Source organism: Hesperophylax consimilis, chromosome 9, assembly GCF_061612785.1.
Source record: "Hesperophylax consimilis isolate HC1 chromosome 9, BYU_Hcon_1.0, whole genome shotgun sequence".
Taxonomy (NCBI): domain Eukaryota; kingdom Metazoa; phylum Arthropoda; class Insecta; order Trichoptera; family Limnephilidae; genus Hesperophylax; species Hesperophylax consimilis.
The window spans coordinates 7,972,128-7,990,875 of record NC_142844.1 but is presented as its reverse complement, the minus strand read 5'-3'; the positions used below and the strand labels follow the sequence as shown (position 1 = coordinate 7,990,875).

Genomic DNA, 18,748 nt, shown 5'->3' with positions numbered 1-18,748 from the left:
GTGAGCACAGCGTCGACATGAGAGCAGAGGTATGGGGAGCGCGGTGCTCGGGCCTGTCCGCCTGTCCCCGGCTCGGCCGCCGCTGACCCTCCTTCTGCTGCCGCTACTGCTGCTCTCTTTCTACACTCCAGGTGAGTCTTTCTAGTCCCTACTTCCCAAGATTCTATGCGAGGCTATGTGGCGATGAACCGGTGCGCACTGCGTTGACATGGGAGCAGAGGTAAGGGCGCGCGGTGCTCGGGCCTGTCCGCCTGTCCCCGGCTTAGTTAAAGCAAGATCTATTTCCTTTGGTAAACGAAGTTACTTTCTTCTCAACTTCACATCCATCGTGTCGTATATATCGTTTCTGTAGTGTTTTTCTCCTGTTTGACTATTTTTATTAACGTATTATTTAGTTTATTGGTTTTTGGTATCTCCCGTTCTCCACTTGCGTATTTTATCACCCAGTCCTTTAGGATTCCCTTAACTCGTCTCTTTACTGTATCTGAAATATCATTTTCTCTTTAATAACCACTTTTCGTATATTCTAAAGAAAGTGGTAAATTTTATAGCTGTTGTACCGACTAAAGTATGCCCATGTAGGAGATACGCCGATTCCCTATGGAGTTGTTTATTCGTATTATATACATCCAAACCTCTACATATATCTGAATGTACGTATGTACATCCATTACTGAACTAACGTACCTCCACCTCCCGTTGAAGTTGTGATTTATATTAATAATGTAATTTAATCCGGTCCTATTTATAAGTTAATCCGGAATATGTGCCCCGGGATTAGCGCTCATAATGAAGACGAGTATGCACAATTACCTCCATCCGGGTGCCCTATATTATTTGGAGGTTAACTATTTTACTAGCCGCGTACGTTCCGTTTAACCTTGCACTGTTCTTAAGGGTAATGAATATTTATTTATCCACCCGCTTCCTCGCTCCTTTAATTATTTCTAAATTTACGAACGAGTAACTTCCTTTGATATAGTAACAACAACTGCTCCACTGGAACTTGTAAATTTATTACTTTATCTTGGTGTTTACGTATGCGAGCTTCCGAAGGTTTTGCGGTATAAAAGCCTGCAAATGAACGAGGCTCCGGGGGAGGAAGTGCAGATCGTTTCGGCTCATAACTTACAACGACAAAGTTTATCGCTTATGGAGCTAGTAGCTGATAATAAGTACAACTCGGAAGTTCTCAGATGGAGGCTAATTTATCTACAACTATTGTGGAAGTCTGCAGCATTCATGTACCGCACCAATAATTATTGGAGACACCTGTAGAAGTTAAATCTTTACTTCTATTTCTAGGATGATTATTGGAAGTTTGTTCATAATTTCATTATTGACCCATTCATTTAGTTAAAAATTTCACGACTTCGGCCAGTAAAAAAAGTTTTCTTCACGAAAAACCATTGGCGATGCATCAGATAGGTACTCGACAGTGTTGCAGTTTTCAATTTAATTCTTTGGGAACCTCTCAAACATTAACTATACATTATCATATTGCTTCCTGGCGTTCAAAATATCACTCTACTAATTACATGCATTAATATGTTGACTTAATAGTTCAACCATGAATTGCTCTTAGGGGTGTTTATTAATATTATTTAGAGCATTAAATTCGATTACATCTAGGTATGTTTTAAATATGATGGGGTTTTAGATCATTCTACAAGGAGGTTATCTCTCATGGCAAAGTTTCTCCCCATCTACAACAAGGTCCTGCTGGAGAACTTGTGGCTTACAAATCATGTTCCTACCGTAAAAATTTGGTCCTTCGGGCTAGATGTAATTTTATTGAAAAGTAATTGTATTGTGTTTCTCTTTCCGCAGTGTATTGCTTCCAAGATGCGGTGCACATCACCGCCATACTGGGTGAGAGCGTCGTGTTCAACTGCCACGTGGAGTTTCCAGGGGACCACCCCGTTCCGTACGTGCTGCAGTGGGAGAAGAAGGTAGGCGATACGGTACGAACCACCCCATGACGACATTGTTAAACCTTCTCTGTCCACACACCTAACCAACCCTGTTGTCTGTTTAGTCACAGCGTCTAGCCCTACGAACCTCGGGTACTCGGGTACCCGGCGGAGGAGCCTACGACCAGTACCAGTAACGTATGCACTCAGTGCAAAAGGACTTTTTCTATTGTATTTTGTACTTTGAAAGATTGAACACTGTACAAGTCTTTGTTCTGGTGCCTAGAAAATTTCTCAGGTGGCTTATTTGTGATTTATGTAGCTGGATATTTTTAAACGAATTATGAGTTCATTGAATGAAACCATTCATCTTGAAACTACCTACTTGCTTCAGCTTTACGATTCTAGCTCGTTTGATTACCAATTTAAGCGACCTTTGGAATCCACCAGCAGTGCCAATCTTTTCATCGACAAGTAACATAGTGTACCTCGGAGATATCTAATATGTAATCCTAACTTAAGTAATTCTGTTGAATGCCACAAAACCACCACAGTGAAACGGCCGATCAAAACGTGTCTTTAAGAGAGCAGCAGACTTCATCGTGAATCTCCGGAACATTTATTCTTTCCCTTTATCGCAGACTAACAACACCTATTCTATATTTTAAACATTACATTCCGAATATACAAATTGCACCTTTTTCTTGTACATAAAGTTTTTAATCTGTTATGTCAAGCACATGAGATCCAGCTTCTGATCACGTTATTTTGGATGATTTTCCCTTTACACGTCTGGTCTCTAAGCGGTGATCTGTCTGTTCCTCTCTTCCTGTGGCGGACTTGTTCCTGGTTTTGGCACTTCTTTGGTTTCTTCTGACTGCTCATTGCCAATTTTTGGCTTCTGAGAAAAACTTGGTAACTTGCTCTTAATGTTTGAAACCACAAGTCCAAATCCAAGCGCGAGTTGATGTAGAACCATTGCTAGATGCATGTTATAGTTTTAGTATTGCTTTTACTTCATTGTACGTATTTAAACAAATAATTATCTACATTAGCAAATATTTTTATTACGATATATCATTCCAGTATTTCAATTTTATGTACATTCTGTATATGTTCATTCATTGTATATGTTCATTCTGATATCAATTATTTTACCTTTGCACCATGTAAGTTCTTTTTTTTTATCAGGCTGTGCATCAAACTTGTCACTTCCATAGATGTTTTCTTAAACCCTTATAAAATTATTATAACTTTTTGCTACATTGTTTTATTTATATTCATTCAGAACTTGCTATTTTTAGTACGCGTTTATTTGATTTAACGCTTTGATGTGACGGTTTCAGTTAACAACACGAATGCTTTATTAAGTAAAATATTACACAATGTTAATATTGTATGCAAAAGGTTAATTATTCCACCTCTTCGACCTTCTATTTCTAGCACGAAATGTCTCTATTCATTATGAAAAAAGTAATTACGAGTACAATGAATAAATTATCTTTCTGTGCTCGAAGATGAATGTTTTCGGATTGCAAATTATTATGATATAAGCGTGAATGCTTCGCTTAAAGATTATTATACTCTCAGTATTGTTATGTAGCCATTATTATCTAATTACTAACTTTATCAATCTTATATGCATGTTCTTTACTTTTCTCACGTTACAAAATTCAACTGTATCAAAAACATACACAAGAATACATAAACCAAAATCTGTGTAGACTCTTCAATGAAAGGAATAAAACATTTCAGTTTTCATTTGTACTGCAAAATCGTAACAAATTAAAAATATACGTTTAAGCATTTCTTCAAATATACTATTTTTTACAACACTTCAAATTTCTAAAATGATATATTTTAGTATCTGCCCAAACTTTTTTTATAAAAACGAGTATCAATTGAAAATTATTTTTAAAAAATCAACCCGTAAAAAAGTTTTTCTTTAATACATCTGTGTGAGGTTAAACCATCCTACCCAGGAACTGGAGTTGACAAGTCTACCAACCGAGCTCGATTGAATAAAACCGACATTTATTACGTATATTAACTGCTCTAATGTCACAGATAGCTAATAAATGCGCATATGTCTGTGTGTGTATACGTAATTGCCACGTAATTGATAGAATGCATTGTCATCGACAAGGAATCTATCTGCCGAGTCTATTTCGATCGGATGTCGGGAAGCGGATTAATTTCCACTTCCAAGATTAAGGACGGGTTGTTTCAGAGAATTTGAACAATTCTGTGAAACAACCCATTCTTACAGTCATTCACGAAAAATCAAGTGAAATAGCGAAGGTGGGTAGATACTATTTAATGACGTTATGACACAAGTTGCAATTTAGTTTCGCTCTAATATACTTCTGCGAGAAAGTTTCAAACTCGCCCTTTTGAATCGATCTTCTTAACCACATATTAATGAGTATTTTTATTAAATAATTATAATGACTCATCAAATAATTACAAAATAGCTCGCATATTAGTATCAACTTTTATCGTATCTCTACAGTGTTGAAATGCAATGGATATTCTTGAGACAAACTATGAACACACTATTAAATTCAATTTTACGGTATTATACGATTTTACCATGTAAATATTTGATCGTTTCTTTACCATAATTATGTAAATTTTATGTATTTGTTACCGTCCTATCTAATGCTTTTAGACATTGGGTAACCTGTAAACTGACTGCATACCTATCACGAAGCGTACAAGCATATTTCAAATGTTTATTGTTTACGAATATCGGTGTTGTGAAATATCGCATGAGTGTTTTATGATGCGCTCTGAATTCGGAAGCCATGTCTATTGTAGAAGTCAACGGCCTGTGAGTTTACCAAAGCCCATGAGATATATCTATTCTTATGTACATTATGGTTTCGTTTGGTTTGAATTTGATTGAACAAAACCGTTGCTTTGTGGAGCTCATCAAACAAACTTCACATCAACCGAACACCATCTGCATTATTTGTTAGCGCATTACGTGCTGTTATTCTAGTGCAGCTGAAATCGGTTTGAAATGTCTTTTATAAACATGCTGAACAGATAAAGTAGACGACATTATTTGTAAGTATAACACACAAATAAATTACTCACTTGGGTGAAATTGTTTGGGTGAGATCAATAACTTAATAAACACATCTTATTTTAAAAACACTTTGTATCAGTTAGCCAATAATGAGAAGTAAATATTTCGTTAAAATTAAAATCGATGGTTCACTCGCTGGCCTGCCAATGTTTTAAGGTTAGTTTTTTTTTTCTTCTCTTATTTAAACCAAATTAAGAACCAGTGTTCCTGAAATCAGTTCTCATGTTGTTAGTTTGGGTTTAATAACATAAAATAAAAACTAGCTGTTATATTGTGGTGAAATAAGAATACGATTATAATTGTATCGAGTTTAATAAATAAACCATTCTTATTGACAATCGTTTAGCAAGTGCTTGACAGGAACAAGTTCAGAAGCAAAGACAATCTGGGCATAGATAATAGACAAAGATAATATGTAGGCAGTGTTAATATATCCAAGACTAGCCTAAAAAACTATTGTAATAATATTATTTAAAACACGAAGTGAAGAAAAGACGTCGAATTATCCGTTTTTTTTACGAAAATGCATTATTTTCCATCTTCGGAAATTTAAATACTTACTTCTCATTATTATCTTTGATTCCAAGTGTTTTTAAAATAAAATGTGTGGATTAAGCGTGTCCAATTTTCTGTGCATTTACCCCAAAAAATTACATCAATCTAAAAAATATGGTTTATATTCTGATAAGTTTTATTATTTGGCTTTGGTAATTTCAAATGCTGTTTTGACTTCTTTTAATTACGTTAATAGATTTCATAATGTTAACAGTGTAAACCCGCCGTGACATGAAAGCATGAATATCAGTTTAATCTATAAGGTAAAACTATGTTTAAACATAGCTTATTTTAATAAAATCATTTTTTAAATTTGACTAGTACATTATTTAAAACAGACACAGTGATTCAAATTCTCAGAATTTTCTGATTGCAAGACAAAACTCGATGCAGAATCTGGAACGGATTTGGTGAGACAGCTATGCCTTGCAATAGAGTTGATATCGGCTGCATGACAACTTGGAAACGGATCGTTTCCATGAATCGTTCTTGTCTAAATCGGCAAGCGTGTGAATCGATCTATCGGCTTCACGGACTCTCCAAGGTATCTTTTTATATTAACTCCACACAGGAGGCCCTGAGGAAAATAGGGTATTATTTTAGAGTTGGTGGACATGCTTACTACTGCAGCGAATTTTGGCATATTATGCTAAGTTTGCGAAACGTTTTGAGCGATCGTTTGTAATTTTGTGCCATATTCATAGAACCTAAAAATATGGAATAAACGGCGAAATCTAGGTGGATTCATTGGCTTAAAACCACAGTAAGCAGTTTCATATGTTTTCATATTAATATTTTGAGAATTGCTATTGATGAAATAAAATGGTGAATATACTCGTATATGTGTGACACCAATCGCTCGAGTGGTTAATACGAATATTTTTTAAATAATACTTTGATTGAATTTAATTACTATAAAATACCATTATTTACGCCGGGCGAGATGGTAAAATATGCATTAAAGTTACATTGTATGTCAATCAAAATTAAAAATTTCATTATATTTCTTGTTTGACGTATTCGTACTAAGCGTATCCAGTAATTCTTAAACCTTACCGAACATAATTTCCTATGCCATCTTTGGGGACGCTGTGTGTAGAGTAATATTTAAGAGAGAAAGAGTAAACATGAGTCTAAACAGACTCATGTTATAGGTGAAAGGAAACACAGAGGCCGCAAATCGTTCCATAACCGAGCTGTTGAACACAAAACAAATCGTAGAAGCGACCCCTCTCATGCGAAAAATGTCAATCGTTTACAAATGTTGGGCGCGCGTTTGACGTGTTTCCCGACTATGCACCTATGCCGAGGGGATCTATGTTGCGAATTCCTTGGAGCTTCCTCCATTAAAATACCGGTAGAACACGGACAGCATTCCCACCTGACACATGTGCTCTTAAGATTGCAATCCGATTGTTAGAAGAAGATAGAGACATCTATGAGCATTATCCTTCCATCTCTCATCGAGACAGTTCACCGTTTGTACACAGTATAGACTGAAGGTCACTTTGCCTGTTTTAAAGATATTTTGCAGACTGATTTAACCCTCTGGAAGTTGTATGACCCTTTCGCTTGCCGGGACTAACGCTGACTTTCCACGTGTAGGGTCAAGAGATCCCGATATACATCTGGTACGAATCGTACCCCACGCACAGCGGCGAGGGCTACGAGGGTCGCGTGTCGCGCGTGGCACACGACTCCCCCTACGGAGCGGCCTCCCTCAACCTCACGGGCATCCGCGAGTCGGACCAGGGCTGGTACGAGTGCAAGGTGGTGTTCCTCAACCGCTCGCCCAACTCACACAAGAACGGGACCTGGTTCCACCTGGACGTGCACGCGCCGCCCAGATTCTCGGTCACACCGGAGGACATCATATACGTCAACTTAGGTAAGTCTTATTACATATTCCTAAACTTCCAACTCTTATTTTGGTAAATATGCATAGGTATAGTGCTTGTGAACAAGGACTATTATTGCTGCAGAACGATTACGAAAAAATATAAACAACATCGTATCAATTTATATCTGAGTTTCAATTAAAATATTAAATTGTAAGTATGTACTTGTCTGAATTCTTGACACAATGATTTCCAATTTTTAAAATGACACTTATAATAAAACGAATCCGAGTTTATTTAACCAGAGTTACACATAAACAGTAGACAGAGAGAAGTGTTCACAACAGAAATTAGCAATTTTTAAAATGATACATTTAATAAAACGAATCCGAGTTTATTTAACCAGAGTTACACATAGACAGTAAATAGAGAGAAGTATTCACAACAGAAATTACCAATTTTTAAAATGACACTTATAATAAAACGAATCCGAGTTTATTTAACCAGAGTTACACATAGACAGTAGACAGAGAGAAGTATTCACAACAGAAATTAACAATTTTTAAAATGACACATTTAATAAAACGAATCCGAGTTTATTTAACCAGAGTTACACATAGACAGTAGACAGAGAGAAGTATTCACAACAGAAATTAGCAATTTTTAAAATGACACATTTAATAAAACGAATCCGAGTTTATTTAACCAGAGTTACACATAGACAGTAGACAGGGAGAAGTATTCACAACAGAAATTAGCATTTTTTATTCACAGTTTTTGCTTTCTGGCTTTACTTTATCTTTGTGTATTTTTATTTTATATTATCTCCCTTCTTCTCAACACTTGTTTGCCAGTGTTTGTTAAGTTCCATTCTGAATTTGTTTACGTGATTGCTATTTATTTTATTTTAAGGTCGTTGCCTTTAACGGCTTTTGAAACAGCAACTGTCATCTAATAGATACAGTGGTTTTTAGTAGGCATTTCGGCAGAATACAATTCTGTATTCCAAAAAATGACTATACTCCGAAATGGTACGATCCGTTCTGTTCATGAATCCATTGAAATGTTCCAGAAGTGGTCGTTAGCCCGGAAGGTAGGACACAGTCGAACTGATCACTGAATTGTATTCCGATTTACTTCTTTTTCAGAACAAGTTATGCATAACGAAAAATCTTTACTAAAAAAACTTAAGGTTTATAGCTTTTCCCGAAAATTGCTTTCATCGATTGTTTTATTTCAAATGGCTTTTAAAAGGGGACTACTGTATATAAATAAAAAATTAAGTTCATTCAATCGTGTTAAAGTACGAGGAGATTTGAATGAAAGCTTTACCATATGAGTTTATAGGTGTACACCTCATACAATCACATGTAATGTTATTTTTCTACAACACGATAATATTGAATTTAGGGATGCAATTTAAAACGATTTAATGGCGTTTTCGTGAGAGTAATTATCCGAGTAGCGAGATAAGATGCACTATCAACGACTACAGTGTTACGAATTACATATTTGTGTTAGTAAAAATTAAATATCTTTGGCTTAGGTCTTCTTTTTTCTGTTCTTCTCATGCAAGACTTTTAGGAAGGGAGTAACAAAGGTAACAACAATTTGAACATAGCATTGGGATTTGGAATAATCACAAAACAATGTTTTGATATTAAATATCTGTTATCATTTTGATGTTTTACAATTTCATAAATACGGGATTATATCATTTCAGTTCTTGTTAGTTTTCACCCACTTAAAGATGTCAAATTTTCATTAGAATTTCATCGACTCTGTTCCCTTTATAGGGCATACATTTGTAATTTCATAGACAAGTGGCGAGAATACTAACCAGTAACCTATAAGGCTTATGTCTGTTCCATATTCACGAATATTGGGGTGTCATTATAGCTCTGTGTAGGTTGTACAGTTCTTGCTGACGCTGGATTCATTTATTTGTTTCGTTCGGTAAATTAGTCTAATCTCGCTTACGTGTTTGATTTTGAATCGCTCTACATTAAGCAGTTAATGATGTGACTGTTCTGTTGACTTCGTGTTGCTTGTGTTTTCCGTGTTAATTGATCCGTGAATTATACATTGGCTCTAGATTCTAGAACAATGAAACTACTATCTAAACAGTGTTATTTAATTTTTTCGGGTGTAATCAAACTGTTGTATTAACGTATGATCGATTGAAGTTTACACATGCGTGAAGGTATTTTAATCATCTTTTCACACGCAAACCCGTTACATTTCCATTGCTCACTTAGCCTCCATACGCCAGCTTAAAGTTTTGTACGGTAATGCGTTTCGGATGGAAGCTTTTAAATTTAATTTGAAGCATTTTGATGGAAGTTTTTTTTTTGCTCTACGATCAAACTATTTCAACAGGGGTTTCGTTTTATTTTGCAATATGTCTCATTATTTCTTTTTAAAAGGCGAAGTCAGCCAGTGTAACACTTTCAAGAGGCACATTTTGCGAATGCTGAACTGTAATAAAATCACAATTAATCATTTCTTAATTAATAACGTTTTAATTTCCTGTTTTCCTTTCAAATAATCTTTACTAATTTTCCCGTCCTACTAAACGCATTCCAGTTTTACATTTTTTCCTCTTTTCTTTTCTGGCCCTTTTGTCTTTTCTTTTTCGTTTGCGAACCAGTTATATTTCTTTATTTCCAGTAAATTTCTTTTTGTATTGATAATGAAGCTTGTAAATGTGTATTGACTGAGATTTCCGTACCTTTTATTGCATCATCACCACCCAAATGGAGTTTATATTTTTCATAAATTTACGATCTCTTTCAAAATTTGTGCGCTATTTACAAAAAGTTGCACACCTACTAGAAAAGTTATTATATTATTTAAATAGAGTAATACTTGATAGAAATCGATTTACTAATGTTTTATATATTTAATACCCGGCTTTGCCAGCTATTTTAGAATGAAATATAATTTCAAACAAAATCGTCATAAATTATTTTTTACTATTAAATGGATATCTATTTCAACCAGATCAACATCAACAGCACATGCTGAAAGTAGTTAGGTTGACCTTTACATTCCTGTCAACAGCAAAATTATGCAAATTTGTTGACTACAGAGCTCACCGTTAGAGTGTTTGGGCTCCTTCAGTTTTTTGGCTAAGACATTTCACTGTAAAATAATCAATAAATAATATACAATGTAAAAAATAATCGTTGACGAAAATATAATACAACTCTCAATGAATATATGAAACAGAGAGACACAGAAAATAAAATTTTACCGGCGCAACTGATACTCGAACCCGGGTCCTCTAGTCTTACAGGACTGGCTCTACCAACTGAGATATTGCCACCTCATTAAATTTCGTAATTTATTAAATATTTTATCTTTTTTATGGCAGCCATCTTTTTGGTATGATTGTAAAGTTCTACCCGAATATATTTACAATCTAGATGCTATCTCGGATATGTCTTATCTTGTTTTATTTATATAGGACATCTTTTGACTTTTTTGATAAGTCTAGAATGAATAATAAATTTTATTAGGGTCTAGCTAAGTTCCCGGCGTTGTCCGGGTTTTACGCAGTTCGGGCTTACGCCGATTTTTTTGAAATCAGATGTAGACGGTAATTTTCCTCTTATTTTGAACGCCAGTGTTCAAAATGTCATAAAAAATAATCAAAATTCTGCTTTACGTGTTGGGAAAAGGGGATGGGGTGGTTTTTCGAAATCCCATGTAGACAGTGACCTTCCTCTCCTTTGAAGGTCAAGTGTGCAAAAATTTCACTAATCTCGGAATAAAAATATATATATATTTTAATAAAAATCAAAGCCACGCCCCTCGCCCGCCCGCTACAGACACTCTTATCGATATAAATACATAGATAGATAACTTTTTGAAGCTTATAAATCTCATTATCATATTTAATCACTGACCAAGATCAACAACTCTCAACGATAATATAAAACAACACAGAAATTGAAATCTTTAATTTTCTGTGTCTTTTTCATATTACATCGAGAGTCTTTGATATCATCTTCGCCAATGATATTACAATGAGGTTTTTTTTCGCCGGTTATCTCCGGAACTATATTTAACCACTTATTGAAAGAGGTTAACTTATATGTGCCTAACAGGAGGATCCCATGCCCATTTTTAAGCTCCGTAAGTGAGAATTTTTTCAGTATTCGCCAATCAACAGAGCGACTCAACTGCTTAACGATTCTGCATTGACCATCGACATTTTTAACATCACTTATGTTGGGAAGTAAGAGCTTCATAGATGCACGCACAGATGGCAGTGCATAGAGCTTGCGTGGAAGTCCGCAAGATGGAGCCAGTGGCCAGTAGTCGCCAGGGCCAGTGGGAAGGCTCCCAGAGAAACTTACTGTTTCAGATTCCAACTAGCCAGCTTCTAGTTAGGTCGACTATCGAGTCACCATTATATTTCGCAGAGTATTAATAAATCCCTGATTAATCTAATAGAACCAATTATTTATAAACTCCTTCCAAGACGAGTTGCAGACCTGTTTGTACGAACACAACAACTTACATGCAGACATTTTAGCAACTATCTTTTGACGCATATAACAAAATAATAAAACTGCTTCCATGACCTTTTAAACTTACATGTCCCTTAAATTTTTTAATCTTCTCCGTAATATAATGGTGCATAAACTTTTTATGGAGATCACGAAAAAATGCATAAATCGATTAGTAAAATTGAAGATAATTTAGTTTCTATAATTTATTTGGAACAACATTGTATGTTACTATCGTACAGTCAGAGCATGTCCTATTAAGATACGTTAAAGAAGATTTTTTCTCCATTTGTTTCCCAATCGATTAGCCCAGCCTAGGTCCAATCTAGGTTTGGCAGAGATAGAAGGGCGGGAGGAGAGAGAGAGGCAATCTTCCCCCCTCGACGCTAACCATAAAATTCTACCCCATTATTAAAGGCCTAGTCCTGTTCACGGGAAACAAATCGCTCTCCGCCCTTACTTCTTATTTCTCGGCATGACTTTACCCTTCACATCCACAAGAGCACTAGAAATTTTCCCCCTCTATATAAGCGCGTTGTCAGTTTTCAGTTTGACATTTGAATGATGAATACATGTTGCTATAAAAGCCCTGTAATCCAAACTTACCAGTAAATTCCAACATTCGCTGAAATCAAACATACTAATTTCATCTGTTGGTCTATCTGTGTGTAACTATAGTTCAATCAAATAATAAAAAAACTAACCAACCATCATGCTGTTTCCCCGCAAGGGTAGGCAGAGAGGACGGACCGACAATCAACTCGGTCTTGGCACACACTTCTTGCATCTTTCACATTCATAAATCGTATCATACATACTTTTCTATTATTCTGACTCTTGACATGGCCCGACTCGAGTATCTGATTCACTTGATCGTGCTATGTCTTCCTCGGGCGTCCCCGACTTCTGCTACCATTCGCGTTTGCATCATATATCCTCCTTTCACTTCTTTCACTCCTTTCTTCACTCATTCGCCCTACATGCCCAAACCATCTAAGCGTCCATTTCTTAATCTTACTCATTACACTTACATCAGCCTTGCACTCTTTGCGGATCTCCACATTCCTTACACGATCATACATGGTTTTACACACATATGCCTCAGGGATCTCATTTTAAAAGCATTCAATCTACTTTCATCCTTTCTCTGCCAGTTCCATGCCTCACTTACATACATCAGGGTAGGTACCAGTATTCCATTGTGGACTGCTAACTTCGCTTCTTTGTACATTTTTTTGTTAGCGCCAACTGCGTTCAGTCCTCCATTAATGGATTTAACTGTATTTATCCTTCTATCAATATCTCTGTCAGCCCATCTTTTGTAATAATAAAGAAGAACACTAGAAATACCTTTTGGGCGTGTTTCGTTATCAAAATATTTGCCTAATCGATTCTTAAATTTCTAATACAAAATAGTGCTTACGAAATTCAAATAGGATAGAAATCTACGGTGTCAGGTGAGTGTAAGTGAGACAGAGCGGTGGACTATTAGGCTAAATGGAACATTTGTTTCCATTCAAATTTGTACTGAAGACATTAGTTTTCTTCTTTATTCTATGGGTTCAATGAACTTGGATTTGTTTTGAGTTTATCTGTCATTTTCAAAACTGGAACTGATCGAGTCGAGAATTCAGACAAGTGATAAAATACCCACCTACATTTATTTTTTCGGAAAATTATTCTTATTCTTTATTTGAAATTCGTTTTTCTTAGGGTCAATCTTGACAAGTAAAGTCAGATTTCATCATTTCTCAAGATTATTAATTATTAAGTTATTTGCTTTATAACTAACTGGATTTACTAAAATAAAACGTAATTTCCTCTCGTCCTAAAATGAGTTTTGTAACTCATCGGGATTGCCCTAGCAAGAAGAAAAAAAAAGTGGGTGTGTCAAGCCTACGCAAGACAGAAGTGAAACTTCTAGTTTCAGCTGATGCTTGGCGTGGCGCAGTTCGCTGGTGTCTGAGAGAGAGGAAAGAAGAGAAGAGAGAGAACGTTCGTGAGCGGCTCCCCCACCTCAACAAGGTTTCACTTCAAAAATGCCACAGCCGAGAATCGAACCTCGCTTAACTGATTGAAAGCCAACCACGCTGAGCACCAACTGTAAGCAAAGCCGCATAAATTGATTATATTATGTAGGTTCTGAAAATATGAGAGCTTGTTATGTTTTATAATGTTACCTACATCACACCCAAAATATAATATATTTTTAAAAATAATGTACAATGTACAGAAATAGAATCCCACACAAGATCGCGTAGTGCGCTCTAGCGAACGGATATTTTATCAGAGGGAGATAGTTTTAAATTTTTTTTCTGTAAATTATTACATATTATCAAAATAAATAAATTAATTAAATAAATGTAATACAATTATCATAATATACGGATTAGATAATAATTTTAATCCAACACAATAACGCAAAGCGCGCTCTAGCGGAGTAATGTTTTATCACAGTGAGATAAGTGTTTTTATTATTTTGCAATATTATTTTCTTTTAAAAAATGTTCTGACCTACTAAAAAATAAGATATTGAATGAAAAAGGCGTTAAAAACAAAAAAATAATGTGCGATGGCCGAGAATCGAACTCGGATCAACTGCTTGGAAGGCAACTATGCTGACCATTACACCACCAACGCCAGTTGTCGGGATGAGCTAAGAAGCATTTATATGTTACTTCAAAACTTTGACTAGATCAAATGAACTTTAATCGGTGGTGGGGGTACCCGCATTTTCGTTTCGGTCATGAGTCGGTTTTACTCCGGTCCTCGAAATTGCATGACGCGCGTAAAGAAGTTTCACTTCAAAAAATACGCCTCGATCTTCACAGGTTAATCAAACTCAACCATTTAATTTCGGACGAAGATTTTTTTATCATGAACTAATAATATTAATACCCTTTATTAACTTTCTCTCTTAAATTAATTTGTCTTGATGAACATTTGAGAATTATGAGGTAGACGATTTGGCGCCTTGTCTATTGTTTCACAAATAATTAAATTAATATTTCAAATCGCGGAAATGACGTTCAGATCTTAAAATACGTGATTTAACTCAGAAATACAATTGAAGTCAAATGTCTTTCATAAACGACTATTTGCGTAATTTCAAATTAATATCTTTCACTTCTTTTCTATTTTGTTTATGTATTTTTATTTTTTGTCTCAGAATTATGTAACATAATAATTACCCCTGCATACTTTATGAATTAAATTATAATTATTAAAGAATTAACCCTTAAAAACCAATCTTTTTTCCTATGATTCAACTATTTTTAAATGTCTTTTGAAATTTAAAAACAATAAAATAGTTTGACTGAGGATTGATCCTTAGTCAATGGGAACTGTAGTCGACAACTCTACCAACTTCGCCAAATGCCGATCGGGTAGGACCGACATTTATTTCGTATATTTACTTCTGTAATTTCTTCCGATTTCAAATAAATGCGCACATATACAAATGTCCGTGATTGCCACCAATCGACAACGAGTCTACCTGGCGAGTTTCAGCTTGATCCGGATGTCGAGAAATGGATTAATTTCCGCTTCCAACATTCATAACATTCCCGAAAACAGATGTATTCTTTAAAGTTCGTATCTCGTAACGCCAGATCACAGTGTTCACTGGTATTCAGAGTTTTACTGAAGCCGTTTGAATAAAAAAAATGGCTTTTTGGCTGATACACTTCCACAGATTTGATGCGTTTTTGCATGACCCGAAAAATTAAAACTTTGTTAATTATTAAAACTAACTATAGGGTTTTCCAATAAGAGGTGTTATTTTGAATACCCCGCTATTTCGGTAGATGTTACTTTTGAAGATGGTCATTTTTTGACATTTGACAAGTAGAAACTACGCCATTAATAAAAATGGAACGATACACGCTTCAACAACGCTTTTAAATTATTACAAGTCACTTGAGTGAATCAAATGCAAATCATCTTGAGTGATGAGGCTCATTTCCACCTCGGTGGCTTCGTCAACAAGCCAAGTTGTCACATCTGGGGTTCGGAAAACCCAAGAGTTATTGTTGAAAAGCCTCTCTATCCTCAACGTGTGACTATTTGGTGCGGTTTATGGTCCGGCGGAGTCATTGGACCTTGCTTTTCCGAAAATGAGGCTGGAGAAACAGTTACGGTGAATGTATTGCGCTATCGAGAGATGATTAATGATTTTTTATGGCCGGATTTGAATGGTATTGATCTGGACAACGTTTACTTTCAACAAGACGGCGCTACGTGCCACACAAGCAACGAAACCATTGATCTTTTACGATTGAATATCAAAATAACACCTCTTATTGGAAAACCCGTTATAACAATAAAAAAAAATATTTACAGTTATTTTAGTTTACAATAGACTGTATTTCCTCATTGATGTTATGATTTAAAACGTAATTATTTAAATATCAACAAATTAAAATGGTGGTGAAATTGTCCTTCTGGCTTAATAAAGTACTTATCATTAAAAATATCTAATTTATTTAAAACTTATGCTTTACAAATTAAAACATCTTCCATAGAAACATAGTTTACTATTATTGTAAGCATTTTTCGGTGCGATTCTTTTGTCATATCGAGTTGGTACACATGTCTGAAGTGCGGTCAAAATCTTCTTCACTTTCAATTTATTTCTCGGAAAAGGCCCTTGAAACGTGAAACCATTTCCTACCCACCCTTCATTTTGTTCGCCTTTATAATATCACCAAGGGCCATTCAGAAAGACAGCAAGAAAATACCTAATAATCTGTGAAAATAATTGTTTTCCAGAATAACGTAAAATGGGGTAATTCCTAAATGTCGGTAGTTTGCGACGCACTTTTCCGACCGGTAATAAAACAAAATATGATGGATTAGGTAAATATATTAAAAATTAGCTTTCTTGGGTTCGAGTATCTGTGGAAGAAGTTAAATCTGCGGTAATAAATCTTTTAAATCACGATTATTTAAATCGTTAATTTCCTGAAAAATTAAATTTTCCCCCGAGAAGGTAGCGATAAAAATACTTGCTTTAAACGAAGATTTACGATTTCCCCGACCAATAATTAGGTTTTTTTATTTCCCTCCTTCCTTTTTCTCATCGCTAGGGGGTGCCGATTTGTCATTAATGTGTAATTATCAGTTCCTACTTTGGTAGGAGGTAGTCATTTCGTGTAAAATAAACCGTGAAGGTACAGCTTACCTGACTAATCATCGTGACGTATTACGTATTTCTTATTATTTTTATGCACCGAAAAATAATCGAAGTAGCCTTGCGTACGAATGTGTGTTTTTTTTAATATTTACATTAACTCCACACAGGAGGCCCTGAGTAAAATAATCTCCCTCCGGGCCTATGTCTTCTTTAGGGAGAGTACTTTTGGGGAGAGGAAAGAGTGATCGTGGATCTAGAAGATACCCATATTGTTGGAGGGAGGAAACACTGAGGCCGGGAAATCGTTCTTCAGCCTAGCTGTTGAACTCGAGAACGAGTCGTAGAGACGACCAGTTTGCATGTGACAATGAGAGCTGTTTACAAATGTTGGGCGCGCGTTTTGCGTGTTTCTGATAATGCGCCGGTGCCGAAAGGATCAATGACGCTAGTTCCTCGGAGCATCTTCCATTGTAATACCTTTAGAATAAGGATAGCATCCCTACCTCACGCCTGTGCTCTAAAGATCGTAATCCGTTGATGATTGATGTTTTTTTTATTATTTATTAAGGTAAAAGAAATTTACATTTCACTTTCTTAACTTAAATATATAACATTAAATAAGTAGTTTTCTAGTATTGTTCTAATAACTTAAGATTAAAAAGTTTTTTTTAAAATACATTTATACTCTCCGTTTTAAGTTTATCTGGAAGGAGATTGTATATTTGTACACCCTCGTGGCCAATGCCTCTTTTGCCACTTTCAGTCCTTACAGCATGTGTGTACAATTTGTTATGCTGCCTAGTATAATGTTCGTGTACTTGTGACGTTTGTTTAAATGTTGTGTTTGTGTGTATAAGTCCATTTTGGATTTTGTAGATTAGAAGGCATATGTTGTATTCGTACAATTTTCTTATTTTCAAAAGTTTCATTTCCTGATACAGTTTTTTTGTTTCCGGGTTATAATTGAGGAGTTTTTTAATATGTAATGATGTAATTTTGCACAATTGACTTTCAAAGCTAGAAGAAGGACTAAAGAAAAACCATCTCCTTTTCTAACACCTTAAAGCAGATTTTTTGTATTTGATGAAATTTTACACACTTTAAGTTTAAATTAAAATGAAAACGACTGTCTACATCTGATTTCGAAAAACTCTGCGTGAAGCCCGTGCAACGTCGGCCCCGGGGTCTTCAGCTAGCAGTGAATAAAGCCTTAAAATTTTGACACCAAGTGACGTAACGGGTATTTTATTGTATTCCTCCCCGCCCTAAAGTTTAAAATAATATGACATTAGGGAGCAAAAATAAATTTGGAAAAATACCTCCATTATTTCCCGTGCCCTAGCCTCGACCCATCGCACTCGTTTTGTATTGAGTACACCGCAGCAGCGCACTAAGTCACTTTTATTTTTTGGCACCGGAGAGACATTAAGAGCAGATATCTGCAAGCGGGGCAATTTTGCCGCTTTACCATTTGGCAGTTAGCCCCGTTTGCCACCCGCCCCACTTTGCAGTGCATTGGCACCCGACAACTAACCACCCCCCGATACAGACCGATCAGGTATGGACGCAAATAATGATTCCGATAGATATAGCCGCGGCGGTGGTGCTGGCTGCGGTATCGCACACAGATACTTGGAAAGTGAGATTAAATTACTTTTTGTGCACAATGTTTATTTGCTTAGCAAGCCAATAGAAAA

General features: G+C 35.7%; 1 protein-coding gene across 8 annotated transcripts in view; it reads left to right on the top strand.

Moving 5' to 3' along the window:
- Positions 1 to 18,748, top strand: part of tutl (immunoglobulin superfamily member turtle) — a 407,712-nt gene that overhangs the window by 356,788 nt on the left and 32,176 nt on the right. For 6 of the 8 annotated variants that reach the window (XM_089635588.1, XM_089635585.1, XM_089635582.1 and 3 more), the window contains 2 exons: positions 1,831 to 1,964; positions 7,168 to 7,450. In XM_089635588.1, coding sequence (XP_089491714.1) covers positions 1,831 to 1,964; positions 7,168 to 7,450 — 417 coding nt within the window. The remainder of the gene's footprint in view (positions 1 to 1,830; positions 1,965 to 7,167; positions 7,451 to 18,748) is intronic. The other 2 variants (XM_089635590.1, XM_089635586.1) reach the window with 1 other exon arrangement.